The sequence below is a fragment of the Lichenostomus cassidix genome, chromosome 2 (genome assembly GCF_008360975.1).
Source record: "Lichenostomus cassidix isolate B80296 chromosome 2, HeHo_3.0, whole genome shotgun sequence".
In the NCBI taxonomy this organism is placed as follows: Eukaryota; Metazoa; Chordata; class Aves; order Passeriformes; family Meliphagidae; genus Lichenostomus; species Lichenostomus cassidix.
The window spans coordinates 91745792-91761468 of record NC_139482.1 but is presented as its reverse complement, the minus strand read 5'-3'; the positions used below and the strand labels follow the sequence as shown (position 1 = coordinate 91761468).

The 15677-nt window shown below is 42.3% G+C and overlaps 1 protein-coding gene across 1 annotated transcript; it reads right to left on the bottom strand.

Moving 5' to 3' along the window:
• Positions 1 to 12244: 12244 nt before the first annotated feature.
• ALG2 (ALG2 alpha-1,3/1,6-mannosyltransferase) lies at positions 12245 to 15676 on the bottom strand. The gene is made up of 2 exons (XM_085052381.1): positions 15086 to 15676; positions 12245 to 13173 (listed from the first exon to the last, which is right to left on the bottom strand). The coding sequence occupies exons 1-2, from the start codon at positions 15419 to 15421 to the stop codon at positions 12271 to 12273; spliced, it is 1239 nt and encodes a 412-aa protein (XP_084908507.1). The 5' UTR covers positions 15422 to 15676; the 3' UTR covers positions 12245 to 12270.
• Between the last annotated feature and the right edge of the window lies 1 nt (position 15677).

Sequence of the window (15677 nt, the reverse complement as noted above, 5' to 3'; positions counted from 1 at the left end):
ACAAAACATGGAAAATTACTTAAGCTAGCAAATATATGTCAGCAGCAGGGTCTTTGTTTTTTTTGAGCCTGAAAATGGAGGTAAAGATTAATTGCTCCCTTACATACTATTCTGTAAAATGAAATGCATACATAAGTGACAAAATTGTGACATCTGCCCAGTTAGAGTTCCATTTGAATTTGAGGTTGCAGTCTTCCCATGTACAGTTATATTAACAAAACTTTAGAATACAGGAATACAGACTATTCTAAATTGTGGGAACGAAAAGAGTCTCAATCAGTTCATGCAGTCTTCAAGATGTATGGATTTGAGGGAAAATTGTAAATCTGTCTGAAATCTAGGAAGCATGTTCATGAAGATAATAGACTAAGTATACAATCCACTAATAAGTTATACCCCTCTCTTAAAGGAATACAAGATAATCTGTTTTTCTGGAAGAAATATGTTGAAAACAAAAGTAAAATTTGAAGCAATAAAATTAATGGTCAAAGTACTATTATTAACAACACTGAATTCTCACTGCTGTTTAAATGTAACCACAATTGCTGCCTTAATAAAGCCATTTCAAAACACAAAATCTGCAAACATTAAGTAAGTATATATAAGTATGGGGACATTTTCAAGTTCAGGGATGCCACATGGACAAGCAGAGTGTGTGCTCCAGGGAAAGTGCTGAGTAGCTCAGAACAGCTCAGTAACCTCAAGGCAGCTGCTTTCTCAGCCAGGGAACCTGATCCAGCAGATCCTAGGGTAGGTCTGGTGGGTTCAGTCCACACAGAAGCAGCTGGCAGAGTAAGGAGGAGGAAAAGGAGTCTGTGGTGCCTACCATCAATAGTCTGAGCCAGAGGACATGAGTTCTGTGATGGTATTGGCTACATGACTGGCCAGGTCTCTTCCCCATCTCTTAGGCTGCAGCTTCTGCATCCAAGGAGCATCCTTCAACCATGGGTGTCTGTGGTCAGCATGGCAGGGTCCAAGAGACCAAAACAAAGTCCTGTTTTCAGAAATGAAAGAGCAAGTCTTGTCAGAAGACAAATGTTGAGCACAGAGAGCTTAAAATATATGGACTTCTCCTTGCCTGTTAATTGAAGCTAATATTATTTTCCTGTTTCCAGGAAATTTCTGAGGCCATATATATTATGCTACTCAGGCATTATGTTAATAAGCACAGTATAAGATTTAATATGGACTAAGAGGTTTCAAATGCTTATACAAATGAGTACCTATGAAAGCATAAGTGCTAGAAATGCATTTGTCAATAACTGCTTTGAAAAGCAGTTATTGACAAAGTGGCCAATGTATGACAGGAGCAAGGGGCCTGAAGAGCAGATGGCCTTATTTATTTCTCAGTTCCAGCTGCAGGATATGTGGACAGCTTTCAGACCATGCTTAAATGGACTGAGAGTCTTCCTTGGAAGATCAATAAGATTGGCTGCTTCTTTTAGAATCTTCCAGGCCTTAACAGCCTGTTTCAATTAAGAGGAATCTCTTATTTTATGTTTCTTGGAAAGTTTTTGCACCTGAAGGATGTTTGGATTTGGCATTAATCTTCTCTGGTTTGAGAATGGAGGCTACATGTTTACATGTTGCCATTACCCTGAAGACTGAGTGCCATCTGATGGGAGTTGATGAGTTTACTGGCTGTCATTACTACAAATGAATGTAATACAGCATCTGAGATACTATAAAGGCTAGAGCAGCATAGTAAGGATGAAGTAGAATGAGAAAAGCACACAGTGAAAGCCCTCTCTGGAAAGATAATGGAGCACATCCTCTTGGCATCCATACCAAAGCACGTGAAGTGTAAGAAAGCAACCAGCACTACTCATCATGGGTTTGCCAAGGGCATGTTTTCTGTAGCCAACCTGACTGCTCCCTGTGTCAAAATGCCTGGTATCCCACGTGCTATGGAAGCTTTTGTAACAGAAAGAAAATAAAATTTCTCAAAAAACAGCCAGCTGTTTATAAAGAAGTTTGCAACTGTGAACAAAAGAAAAAGCTTCCTGATCTCTACAGTATTTAGGGAAACATGTCTGCCCATGGATAAATGCCTTGAAGCAATAGTGCCTTCAGCAATTAAGTAACTTTCCTCATAACAGAGATGCCTGTAAGCTTCTAAGCATCACCCATGATGACAAAATGATGCAAGCCTTACAGAAAGGTTCATCAAACAGAGCTAAATCCTTCTGGCTAGTTCTTAAATGGGAAAGTGCTTCCCTATTTATAATGCTAAAGCTGCTGGGCAAGACACAGTGAAAGACTTAAATTAAATGTCGAATCATGAGGTACTAACAATAAATAATGAAGAGATTTCTGATGCTTGTGGTGTCTGCAGATAAGACACTGGATAAACGATTTACTGCAAGTTCACTGCAGGTAAGTTGAACAGTCCTAGACAGATCATTCTGTCCTAGATGGATTGTCTATGTGTTTTGTTACTAGGATGAGTGAGCAGACTGGTGTGAGCTGTACTGCCTCCATCTCAGCGATTTTACTGTCCCAGGCCTTGTCTGTATTCTAAAGTAGCTGAGAGTGTGCCAAAATTTCAAAAGCAATCCACTCTCATCTCTTCTTATGCAATAGAGGCCCATGTAGTGCATTCACCTCCACTACTTGTCTGAACCCTGTGATGATGAGAGGGGTTACAAGGAAGTCACCCTGAGGTGTGGCTCATCTCTATGCGTCAGGCAGACATTATTCTGGAAAAAAATAGGTTGTAGGACCTGATCAGTTGCAAGAGATCATGTATCTCCAGTGCATGCTTATGGTGTGACTGTAAGGGGGAAGCAGCTGGACATGTACCCCTGTTTGCACTTTGACACCATGATCTTGTGATACCTAAATCTATCTCTTATCATTATTTTTCCTTTGTGCCAAGGCCCACACTTGTTGGTTTGTTCCATTAAGACACTGGTGTGCCATTAGAACATTGAGGTTGCTTCTTGGGCTCAAGAACCTGCACAGAACCCCCAGCTCTGATGACAGAGAATCAATTAACTCTTTATTCCCCACAGCAGAATGATATTTAGGAAGGTGTCTCTATGGAAAAGCCATGAAAAGTTCAGTTTAAATATCAGCAGCTATTCTAAGTAAATGAGATAATTGGACATGCTTACAGAGTGCCAATGAAGCTGCTGAGAGGAGTTAGTGCCATCGGAAAAAGCAGAATGAATGTGTAGTATTTGCTGGCTCCTCTTTGGTACAGAGGAATAGGACTTGAAATCTTATTTGTTCCACAAGATTTTGACACTTGTCAGTTCCTGCCATGGTTATGTCACAACTCATGTGAAAGTGAGTTTCATCAGCTTAAATGAGATGTTGTCTGAAAGTCTATGGATAACTTTCTGGCTGTAGGCCCACCTCCATCCATTTCTCCTGCTCTTTTCCTCCATAGGGGTTGAAATATTCTTTGCAATTAGCAAAGGGAGTCTGTTACTGAAAGAATATAAATAATATTGCAAAGTGGAAAAACTGGTTTTATCCTTCCTGTCCCTGTCCACCAAGACCAAGCACAATATAATGGTGAATTTGAATATTTTGGGGAGGTGAGAATTTCAAATGTGAACTTAGTTACTTTGCTCACCTTGTAAAGGCCTGGAGTGAGCGTGGTGTAGCCTGTCATTTTGCAAGCACCTTGGGAATCAATTTCTTGGCCTTTTAATCATAAATTTTTAACAGCACAGTTCTAAGGTGAACTTTGAGCCCAGAATCACTTTAGTGGAGGAAACATATAGAGTCCTATGGAAAAGAAACACATGAAACTTACCGTGGGAATCTATCAGACTCAGATGCTGCCTTAGTTTTGCCTGTTTAATGCTCTTAAGGGTTTTTTAAACTCGCTGAAACTACAGCCTTTGTTATTTGTTTTAATCAACTTTGTATTGCCATTGTAAATGACCTTGCTCTTTGCCTGAGTGAGAGAATCTGATACAAAAGGGTTCTTAATGGGGAAAAGTGAAAACTAGATGAATCCTGCAGGCAACAGAGAGGAGATTTGAATTAAGTTGTAAAATGAGTTGATCTTCCTGCCTGTTTAAGATCTGCTTATTTTTCAGAGGAATTTCCATCCAAGCAGCTGTAATATTGCAGTGACTGGGTACTGATATCTGAGCACCAGGGCTCTTTTTTCCCAATTCATACCATGGTTACTGGAAGAGGTCTCACTGAACACAGTGTGTTGTAGATTTAATCTTTCTTTCACTCTTCTGTAGGGCTTTCACATGCTCATAAGAGAGTAACATCTCAGTGCCACATACAATTACATGAAGTATTAATCACAACAGGCAGCAACTTCTGCTCCTTTCTTCTTGCACATGGTGACCACGAAGGCCATTCTAGGATGAAACAGATGAGGAGAACAGATTCCTGAGTATTTTGTAATAGGGAGGTGTTTCTTGTATAATAATAGTAAAGAGGTGAAGAGATTAAGGAAATGAAACCCAATAAAAGCAAACAGTATTGCTCAAGGGGACAGGCACTGCAAGAGACAGTAAACACAAGGTATCAATGCAAATATCACCATTCCTTATCACAGCCTGACTCTGGACTTGAGGTGTGGCTGCTCTAAGCACAGTAACAGCTTGGTTTAAAGTATTTTGTCCTCTCTTCTGACCAATTCTTCTGCAAGTCCAAAGCAATTATAAAGTTATTCACACATAAAAAAAGATTTCATGGCTGGCAACACAAAGTGATGATATATCAGGTTCTGGATGAAGATATGAAGGATATTACTGTATCAGCTGGGTTCATAAGAAGATTTTTTATTAATATTTTCTTGAATCAGAATATATTTATCTACTTGGAATGTAGGTTGAAGAGGCTGTTCCTTCCTCCAGTTCATGAAAAAAAATAATGTGTAGACACGTATATAGACTTTGATTCTTATTACTATGAAGAAAATTTTATATAATTTCTGACATACCTCAGTGTTATTACTACAAGTTAGTTATTTAAGAAATGTATGTGGTCAGGACCTATTTTATGTCTGATTGAGAAAAATGCCTTTCAGGACACTGCCTCAAGGCAGAAGCCACCTTCTGTGGAGAAAAACACATTTCTTGGTGAAAATTCTGCTTTTGTTATGATTGCCTGTGAAAGTCCTGGTTTCTCTGCCTTGATTTGAAGAAGATCCTGGCACAGAGTGTTTTCTTTCAGACTTTTGTGTATCTTTCTAATCCTTTTTATTAGCCGTTTATTGTCATATTTTTGTGACTGCTTTGTGCTCTAGTGGATCTGCTTCTTCAAAATGGATCTTTCTTTGAAAGTTGCTGTTGTTTTGTGTACAGTGGTCTCAGGATTCACTTTCTCTTGACCTTTTATTAGGATTGGCAGAACAATGAATCATTTCTGGGAAACTGCAAGGAGCAGATGAAACTGTCTCTTTTGCTCAGTTAGAGATTTTTGCTTTAAGTTACTTTTGGGGAAAATAATAATCCTTGAAACCAAATAAAAATCAAGGAAACTTCTAAAAGTGTAGGTACCAGGTTCTTTGCTCTCTAAAGGAAGGTATGTTTATGCTTACTCATTCTTATCAGATTGATGCATGTTTTCTAATCCTTCTGGACTGTTGTCTATTAATTTTGAAAAATTCCATGTCTATTATTCATCATCTTTATTTGAGATGACCACAGTTAACAGTTTTTTCCATATTATGTTTTGGAGAACTTTTTCACCTGTATGAATCAGAGTGTATTTTTCCTAATTTTAAACAGGTACGTGATTAAAACTTCTTTCCCTTGTCAAATACAGAAGTTTGTTAGAGCTTCAGGGTTAGACTACTCTGTTAGATTAATGGCAAATGCCCTTACTCACTACAGAGAACACTCCAACATTAATTCTAATTAATATCTGCTTCTGCCTCTAGAAATGTAGTCTCACTAACAGCCCCATAACTTCCAAGTTCTAGGAACTGGCTTCCCTTTAAGAATATATAGGCAGAAGGTAAACTTACTGTGAGCATTTTTATCCCCATAGAGGACAGCCTGGACTGGACTTCTCCCACTCAAAAGGTCAGCTCTCCACTGTGGGTTCATGTATCCACAAAGTACTTTGAGACTTGAGCAACTCAGATTATTTATGAAATATAAGAGGAATGCAAGATGGGGAATATTACCCTCTGACCTATCATGAACTTTCATATAGCTTTAGTGATTAAAAATTCATAGATGAAGATTTTATTCACAGTAAAACACAAATTGGTATCTTAAATTAAAAGTGCCAATTTCTTGTCCTGAATTCCCACTAAACTGTTAGAAGAATACTTCTATGCAGAAAATTAGATGCTGCTGGAGTAGGTGACAAAGCACCCTCTCCTTTAAATATTATTAAATCAGGCACTGGTACTGGATGAAAGGAACATTCCCTCTCAGCAGAATTCTCTTAATATATTGCTTTTTGTGTCAATGCATACATTTTTCCTGGGTTAGGTACAGTTTCAGGAAGAGAGTTGTCTATTTTCATGTCCTCCAAGCACTCTGTGTGCTCTCTTGATTCATTTTTCCATGGTTTTGGACACTTAGAGAGGTTTTGCCTAAGAACAGAAGAGGTCTGAATATGGATAAAGGATCAGATTAGATTTATGTTCTATTTTCAGCAGAATCTGTCTGTGAATCTGTCAGCAAATCCTTGTGCCTAGTACTATTTATGTGTTATTTAATATAGTTTCCAGCTCCTAATCACCAATTCCTGATGGACTTTCTAAGCAATTACTGTATTTGGACCATCACTTTTGTTGTTTGCATTTTACACTACACATTGGGCTGGACTGTGCTGGTATATTTGTAGTGCTTTTACTAAACCAATAGAACCAACAACTACACAGGTAGCTCTGTCACCCAGCTAATACAGGCTGGAGCAAAGGCTACTTTCTGGTTTCCTTTCTGGTAAGTTCATAGCTGGGCAAGAGCTATGGTCAGGAATTCACCTATCTCCAGGCCTGCCCTGCTCACCTTGCCTGCACACTGTGGGATGCCCATTTCACAGCACACAGCCCCTGGCTCCCTTTCCTAGTGACCAAAGGGTCCTTCCTGCTCCCTGGCACTCTCTCCTGATGGAATCCAGACAGGTGTGACAAGTAAGAGGAAGGTTTGGCGGGAGAGAAACTGTGATAGCTGGGGATGGAGATTGCCCTGGATTTCTCCCTGACTTATTTGAATGTTGTTTTCTTTGTTAGCACCAACACGGTTTCATTCACCCTAACCACTAGTGAGCCCCCACTCCATTCAGTGGCTGCATATTCTGCACTGCTCTTGCAGGAACTCTGCTTGGACCTCTCTCACCCTGGTGGGGCATCAAATACCCTGCCAGACGCCAGTCACTAGGTCCACCGAGCTGTCCTTTCCCATGTTAAGCTTCTTGGCTTTCACTTTGTTAAGGAAAGGGGGTTTATAAAGGGGGATGAAGGACGTAAATGGTCCGTCACATGTGCCAGATGCTAAAAGAGGGGTGCCAAAGAGAGACACATTCTGGCTAGGTTTCATGCTTCCATTGTTCTCTGTCCTTTTGTCCTGTGTTCCTAGAGGAGGTGATGGTCAGGATCTCTCCCTGCAGTCAGTCGTCATGAGGTTTGTTTGTTACTACACACAGCACCTTGTTCAGCTGTAGGTTTGTCTACAGGGCTAATCCTAGGCCAGGCTGAAGATTTGAAAGAGTAAATCAGACAAGATTTTGGTCTTTCACAGAGCTTGCTACACAGTGCAGGAGTTCTGTGCATAATTGTGAGGGGGAAAGCTCATTAAGTCAAAATATGGTGTGTGCCTTTAAAGTAGGTTGTTTGAAGACTAATTTCACAGAGACGGATTATCTTACATATGGGTTTTTAAACTTTGCAACTTTTGCTCTCTTTCTCCATGTAAAACCACTCCAAATGATTTGTTTTCATTTTTTCAGTCATTATACTTTTTCTCTCTTTCAGTGTGCAGAAACTGGAGTCATAAAGATACTATAATGTTAATAGATCTGTCTTGGAGTTCATGAGGTCAAACTTGTTGGTCTTCTCATATGAACAACAGTGCAAAAATCTGGAATTGACTCAGTTAATCTTGGGCATAGAATAATGGGCACTAAAGAACTGCACGCCCATAAATCAATAGAGACTAACCCCTAATTTATTTCTTTTTGCGTCACACATTCTACTTTCTCCATAAAAGCAGGTAAGGATAACTATAATTAAAATGTCTTTTCTTTTCTACTGTTTGTGTTAACATTCATGCTGTTGAATATACCCCTTCCTTAATACTATATTTTTTTCAGTATTCTACAGTTACTGTTTCATTTAAAATACCCCTGTGATATTAACTGTATAATAAATTACAATTCAAAATAAAATATCAGCCATTTCATCCATGAGAGAGAATAAAGCCATAATAAAAAATAATAAAGTTTACCAATATGATAATGTAGCATGAGGTTTTTATAGACTCCATGTAAATGTTAAAATCTATAAATTTTTTATATTGTGTAAAATTGTAAAAAATAGCAATGAAGGGGGAGAGAAAAGAAAAAAAAAAGCAAAGCAGAACTGCCAGGTTGGCTTAATAATGAAATTTTCAGATTTCTTTTTAGAAGCTGAGTGTATAAAAATATGCATATTAAATTGTTTGTGGCCAATCTTATTGACTAGAGATATTAAAAGTAAATTGAAGAAGGAAAACTCTGTCTTTGCACTTTCCAGCCCATGGTATTGGTAAGAGGGGAGGGGAAGGGAGGGGAGAGAAAGGGAGGGGAGGGAGATTTAATCTCTTTATCTGACACTCTACCTCCACTGCCAGTATTCCACATTTTTTGTCAAAAAAAAAAAAAGTGTGGGGCTTTCTGACCCTTCACAGGAGCCTGCCATTTTAAGGTAGCTTCAGCCTACCGGGGATCAACATGACAGCAGTTGGGGTTCACCCAGTATCCCAGTAACTTTGTTGGAAAGAACAAATCTCTGGGGTTTTCATGGAGTCAGCACTGCTGCAAGTGACTCAGGACTTCCCTGGCATAGCCTGTGTGCCTGTTGAACGCTGGAGAACATGAAGATGATGAGAATACCATGACACAGTTATCAAGCAGACTGTGCACCACATTATGTACACAACCATGGAAGGTGGTAAGAGCACAGGAGAGACCAAACGGTGTCACAAGATCCTCCAAGTGTCTGTATCTGGTTCAGGAAACAATTTTCTGCTCATTCCCTTCTAGCCTGCAGGAAGTGCAGCGTTTATTAGAATTTTCCAACTTCTTTTGGTGATTCATAACAGGGTTTTCCAGTATTATGGATCTTATAACAGTGCTTTCTCAGAAGGGGTCTCACTTCCTGTGAGCATAAGAAGCCCACGCAGCCCCTGAGGAACAGTAAGTCTTTCACCACATCTTGCCTGACTGTCCTGCCGAAGTCTTGGCTGGCATTTTGTTACGGAACCAGATGTCTCTGGGCCATAGGGGCCATACTGTCCCAGAATCCAACCCAAAGCAGGAGCTGTGACCTCATGTCTTTTTCTCTAGACAGATCACACCCACAAATAGGAACTTTGCCATCTGAGCCAAAGAGCACGTGGCAACCCAAGCTGTCTCTGAGGAGTGGTAGCGCACTCTTGAGGCAGCAGAACCAACAGCGCTGCTGATCTACCACCAGAACACAACTGATAGACTGCCCCAGGCTCTGGGATAGGCCAGTCCTAACCATCTCATTTGAGGGTCACAGACACAGACTTTAAAGACGCTTGCTCTTCACACCCAGCGTCCAGAGTCAACTGATTTGTGTATTTAGTGGTCAACTACTTCTCCTGGTGGAGCTCCAGCAACCCAGTGCTTGGCCACTGCAGCTGTGGTCCCTCCAAAAATTGTTTCAATGAACTAAGTCATCTGGATTTGGACCACAGGGCCATTGTATTCCACATGGTCACAATCCAGGTTGTTCTGCGAAATTAGTACTGCAGATCATCTAACGTCCTGTGGGATCTACGGTACTTGGATAGGCTGGAAAGATTAGCCACATCTTACCAATAAATCCTAATCCAACTGCACAGTCCCCACCAAATGGCTTTGGAAGTCCATAAAACCACAGAATGGTTTGGGTTGTAAGGGTCCTTTAAAGGCTATGACGTTCAACCTTCCTTCCACGGACAGGGTTGTGTTACTAGATCACGTTTCTCAAGATGGGAATCAAAAGATCTTGAAACAACTTGCAGTGCTGTGCTGCATTTCTACACATTGACCACAGCTTTCTGCAGCAATCTGAGGCTGAGGCTGATGGGGAGCCTCTAGGTCAGGCGCCATGATAGTCAGCCTCAGGCTTGAGGTGGTCCAACCTACCTGCCATGAAGCAACAGGGCTGGGGCTACTCTACAAGGGATGACAGTGAAAAGCCAGCAGACACCACATCACAGAACAGTGACCTCACTGATCAGGGCACAGTACCCCAGCCGGCAGCCTGGTGACAGTAGCAGCTGTTGACAGTCACAGTGACCACCAGGTAAATGTGAGATGGCAGATCAGGTCCCAGCGGAATCCATGAAATTCAGTGAACAGAAGCTGCAGGATACAGGACTAGGCACATGCCTGCCAGCAACACAGCTCAGGAAAGGGCTGGAGGCCAAGGCTGGAAATGGAGCTACCCCTGCAGCTATGCTGGCGAGTGTGCACCAGTGTGTCTCAGGATTCAGGTTAACTCCAGTGCAATTGAAAGGAGAATATAACACAGACTAAGAAAGTGCAGAAACTGCCTCCAACCACCTTGCACTTTCTAACTGAACTTAAAACCCAGGCCAAACATGTCTTGAGGGTGTTAATCTGACACCTGAGCACCATCACTTCTGTTCCTTCAGTTATCCATTCCTACACCCATGATGAAAAAGTTACACAAAGATTTAGGAAAACTTAAGGGTGGGAAAGGAGCAGAAATGCAGGAACAGGCTGGAAAGAGTATAGATTCAGGCTTGCCAGTTTTGTTGACTGAATAGAAATGTAGGAAATAGAGTGCGTGAGATCACCTGCTCTCACTCCATAATGAATAAAAATTATACTATTCCAACTTTCTAATTAAAGACAAACTTTGTGGGTGCTTGTTTTATTTCAAATAAAAATTTTAGAAGATCTGGATTTCAGTCCTAAGCAAAAGAAAGAATGATCTCTCTGTTGTGAAGTACTGAATGTGGAAATGCCTGAAACTATCTTTAATAGAAATTGCAGAATTCAGACTACAAATTGTATTTCATACCACACTATAAATTGTATTTTATAGATGACCCTTGATTTCAAAAATGAAGAAATTTTAGCTAGTCTAATTGTAGCTAATCTATTTTCGCACTTAAAATTCAGCTGTATGGATTATGTGTGTTAAAACCAAACAGAACAACTAACTAATAAGGGTGCACCAAAAGAGAGGCAGATGAACAAAAAATATATTCCTTTCCTCTGAGCAGCTTGGAAAAAAAATAAATCACAGAACTGTCATATGTGCACTCACAGCATTAGAACATCAAGTTACCACTACATTAGGCAAAATATCTTTATTGCCTGGTCCACATGAAGCCCTTTTTTAAAAGTGTCCTATCATTTAGAATAAAATATTAAATATTAAATCATTTAAGTATCTACAAAACAGAAATTCCCAAAGTAAAATTACAGCGTTAATCACTGCAGGTGATGAACAAACACAGATTTCAGCATTAACATTTTTTCCTGAGGTAGTCTGATATCCTTGGTGCTATTCCAGTCTCATTTCCTCCTGCTCACACACCTGTATGTTTTTTTGACACCCAGCATGACTACACAACACCACTGGACGAGCACAGTAAAAGGTCAATTATTTTAAAATCATACCATTCATATCCCTAACACTGCTGGGTTTCTGAAACATGCAGTTGGTTGGACTGTACTATCCTCTCCATACACCAGCTGAGACAGCCATTTTACTTACAAATTACTGATGTATTTTAAATACATAAAAATAAGGCTGTGTGTGTTTTATCTGGACAAATACATATTTTGTAAACTGAATCAGCCCTACCATACAGTATTAAAGTAAAACACGCAGTAATTTTCTTAGTAAGTTACAGCCATTTAACTATGCATTTTTCCAAGGCACAGTACACAAAAAAACCCCTGCAAGAGCAGATCAGTCTACCACGTGCAAATTTTAACCCTCTGTTTTGCTCTTTGTGGCAAGTGACACAAGGCAGCACAACAAGGACATTCAGATATCCCTGTCTCTTCATCAGTCACAATGAATACTGGCCCCCCTACACAAATAAGAGACACAATGTTGTAATATATAAAAGGAATACAATTTTATTCTGTTAATCTGCGTATGTATTGGTACAGCTGTTCTGAGAAAGCTTCTGAAGAGAATTTTTCCATAACTCTCATTCTCCCAGCTGCTCCCATTGTGTCCTTTAAGAGAGGATCTTTCACAATTTTTTCCATAGCCTCAGCGAACTGGGTTGGCAGAGGATCACACAAAAATCCTGTAACATTATGTGAGATTGACTCTAAAGGACCACCTGAATTAACTGCTATTACTGGACATCTCATATACATTGCCTCCAATGGGACAATGCCAAAATGTTCATTGCTTGGTGTATAAAGCACACATATGGAGTTACTAAAAAGAGAGATTTTCTGTTCATCTGAGAATGATCTCAGGAAAGTCACATGGTCATTAACACTAAGCTTGGCTGCAAGTCTCCTCAGCTCTTCATAGTGCTCCACGTTTTCCAGAACTCGCTTATCATAACCACCTGCCATAACCAGGTGAACTTCATCCCACTCATGAGAGTCAAGTCTCCCTCGAAGTTCATGCAAAGCTTCGAGAGCCAGTGCTAGATTTTTTTTCCTCTCGTACCTATTAATGGAAAGAAACAAGAACTTTTTCTTTTTTGGTATCAGGTCAGCTATATCTGCAGGAACAATTTCTTCAAAGCTACTGATGTTGAGCGATGGATAGAGGACATCCGGGTTTATGTGAGACAGGGACTTAAATGTGTCTTTGAACACGCTGGCAGTAAACTTGCTGTTCACAACAATACAGTCTGCCATGCCAGTCGTGTACTCTTCCAGCCAGTCGAGTGGCATTCTGTAGAGGCGCTTTAGGAAAGATTCTCTCTTGGTCAGAAGTTGATCAGGAAAGTGACAGTAAAACAAAACCTTCTTACGGTTTCTGGCCAGTCGAAGTACAGGAATGCAGGCAGACACCTAGTGCAACCAGGAGAGACAGGACAAGAGGAGAGGGTAATTATTTGTATCAGTGCCACCAGTGTGTACATGTGATTTCAAAGCTGTGCTCTGGGACCCAGTGCTTTGCAAACCAAGTGTCTTCTCCCTCTTCCCTCCACAAGCACATCAAGTTGTACTCCCTCATCCAAGACCTCTTGTTGTGGCCCTTTAATTTCGCCCTCAATAAGGCACCCTGCTCCCCACCCAGGCCCCATCAAGCCTCAGGACTTATCCAAACACTTCCTCCTGCCACTACAAGAAGTGCTGGGAGCAGAGCCCGAGTGGAAGTGGCATCTTCTCCCTCCAGCTGCCCCAGAATGGAAGAAGTGAATTGCAAAATGCAGAATACGTCAAGATTATCTTAATTCAGGATGTTCTTTGGTGTAAGATCTTTGTACACTTTGAAGCCTAATCAGCAAGGAAGGAGATCCAATCAGAGGAACAGGCAACAGTTAGTATTCCTTAGTCAAAGACATGCTGAAAATAACAAGCTTTAAGGATGTAGTAAATCAAGATGTTGATTTACGTCAATGTATACATCGCTAATTTGGCAAAATGCTCAATGTCCATGTATCCTATAGCTAAACTATAACTTGTAACTTGTTCATTATAACACTAGAAAACACACCTACAGGTCAGAAAGACCCCTGCCTATGTGAAGACCATTTACCTGAGCATGTGTAGAAGTTAATTGGGGTTATGCAACTTGTATGGAACCCACAGAACCAATTAGGTTGGAAAAGAGATCATCAAGTCCAAACAATGACCCAACACCACTAAGTGTTCTAAGTGCCATGTCCAGTCTTTCTTTAAATATATGCAGGGATGGTGACTCCATCACCTCCTTGAGCAGTCCATTCCAATGTATAATCACCCTCTCTGTGAAGAAATTCCTCCTAATGTCCAAGCTAAATCTTCCCTGGTACAGCTTAAGATGATGTTCTCTCATCCTGTCACTAGCTGTCAGGGAGACCAACCCCCACCTGCTAGACCATCCTTTCAGGCACTTCTAGAGGGTAATATGGTCCCACCAAGCCTCCTCTTCTCCGGCATAAACACACCAGCTCCCTCAGCCACTCTTGATAAGACCTGTTCTCCAGATCCTCCTCCAGCTCCACTGCCCTTCTCTGGAAATGATTAACCAATCATAACATTATGAGGGGCCACACTTGGAAAGTTACTAACTCTGAATTTCTGTGTATAAAGGATGGCACAGAAAGCCTGATGGGGTGCGCTTGATTTTTGGAACATCTTGAAGCAGCCAGACTTGCACAGCTCTGAAATGAACAATCAATGTCTCTCTCTTGAATGTGTCATTGTTGGCTTCTTGTACCCCACACAACAAATCTGATTTTGTGGGGATTTGATGCTCTGGAGGTGATCTGGAGCATCTCCCTTATGAGAGACTGCAGGAGCTGGACCTGTTTAGTCTGGAGAAGAGTGAGTGGGATTTTATTAACCCATGTAAATATATTTCTCAAAGGCAAGTGCCAAGAGGATGGTGCCAGACTCTTTTTAGTGGTACCCAGCAACATGATGAGACGTAATGGCCATAAAATAAATTACAAGAAGTTTCACATCAACATGAGGAAGACCTTCTTTACCTTCAGGGTGGCAGGGACTGGAACAGGCTGCCCGGGGAGCTCGAAGAGTCTCCTTGTCTGGAGACATTCCAAACCTACCTGGATGCGTTCCAGAGTAACCTGCTCTAGGTGATCCTGTTTTGGCAGGGGGTTTGGAGTGGAGTAGAGTAGAGGCCCCTTCCAAACCTAACAATTAATTCTGTGATTCTGTGAAGAGCAGCTCACCAGTACTCCTGCCTCCCATCAAGCCAGCGACGGCGGCGCCCCGGTCCCCCTCTCCATCCCTATCCCCGTGTCAGTGCCCGCACCTGGTCGCACACGAAGGCGTCGAAGGTCTCTCCGCTGAGCAGCAGCACGTAGAGCGCCACGAAGGCCATGCGCAGGGCCGCGCACAGGGCGTGCCCGCGGCCGCACAGGCTGCGCGGGAGCCAGCCGCCCGCCCGCCGCACGGCCAGCCCGCGCGTCTCCGCGAAGCAGCGCCCGGGGTCGTAGTGCGCCGTCCAGATCTGCACCCGGCAGCCCCGCGCCCGCAGCGCCAGCGCCGCGTCCACCACCAGCCGCTCCGCGCCGCCCAGGCCCAGGTCCGGGTGCAGGAACAGCACGGACGGGCCCTCTCCCCTCGCCTCCTCCTCCCCTTCCTCCATGGCCGCTACCGCGGGCACAGGGTCGCATGCGCAGCCCGGCGGCCCCGCCGGGACACGTCAGCCTTCCTTCCCTTCCTGCCGGGCCTTCCCGCCCGCCGCACCCCCCGGGCGGCCTCGGCGCTGCCCGACGCGTCGTTCGGAGCGGTCCCGCTCTGGCCCGGCCGCTGCGCAACGAGCGGGCGCGACCGAGGCGTCGTGGGGGAAAGCGCTCTCGGGAAGCGGCCGCCGAGCGAGGGATACGGGGATGAGCGGTCGG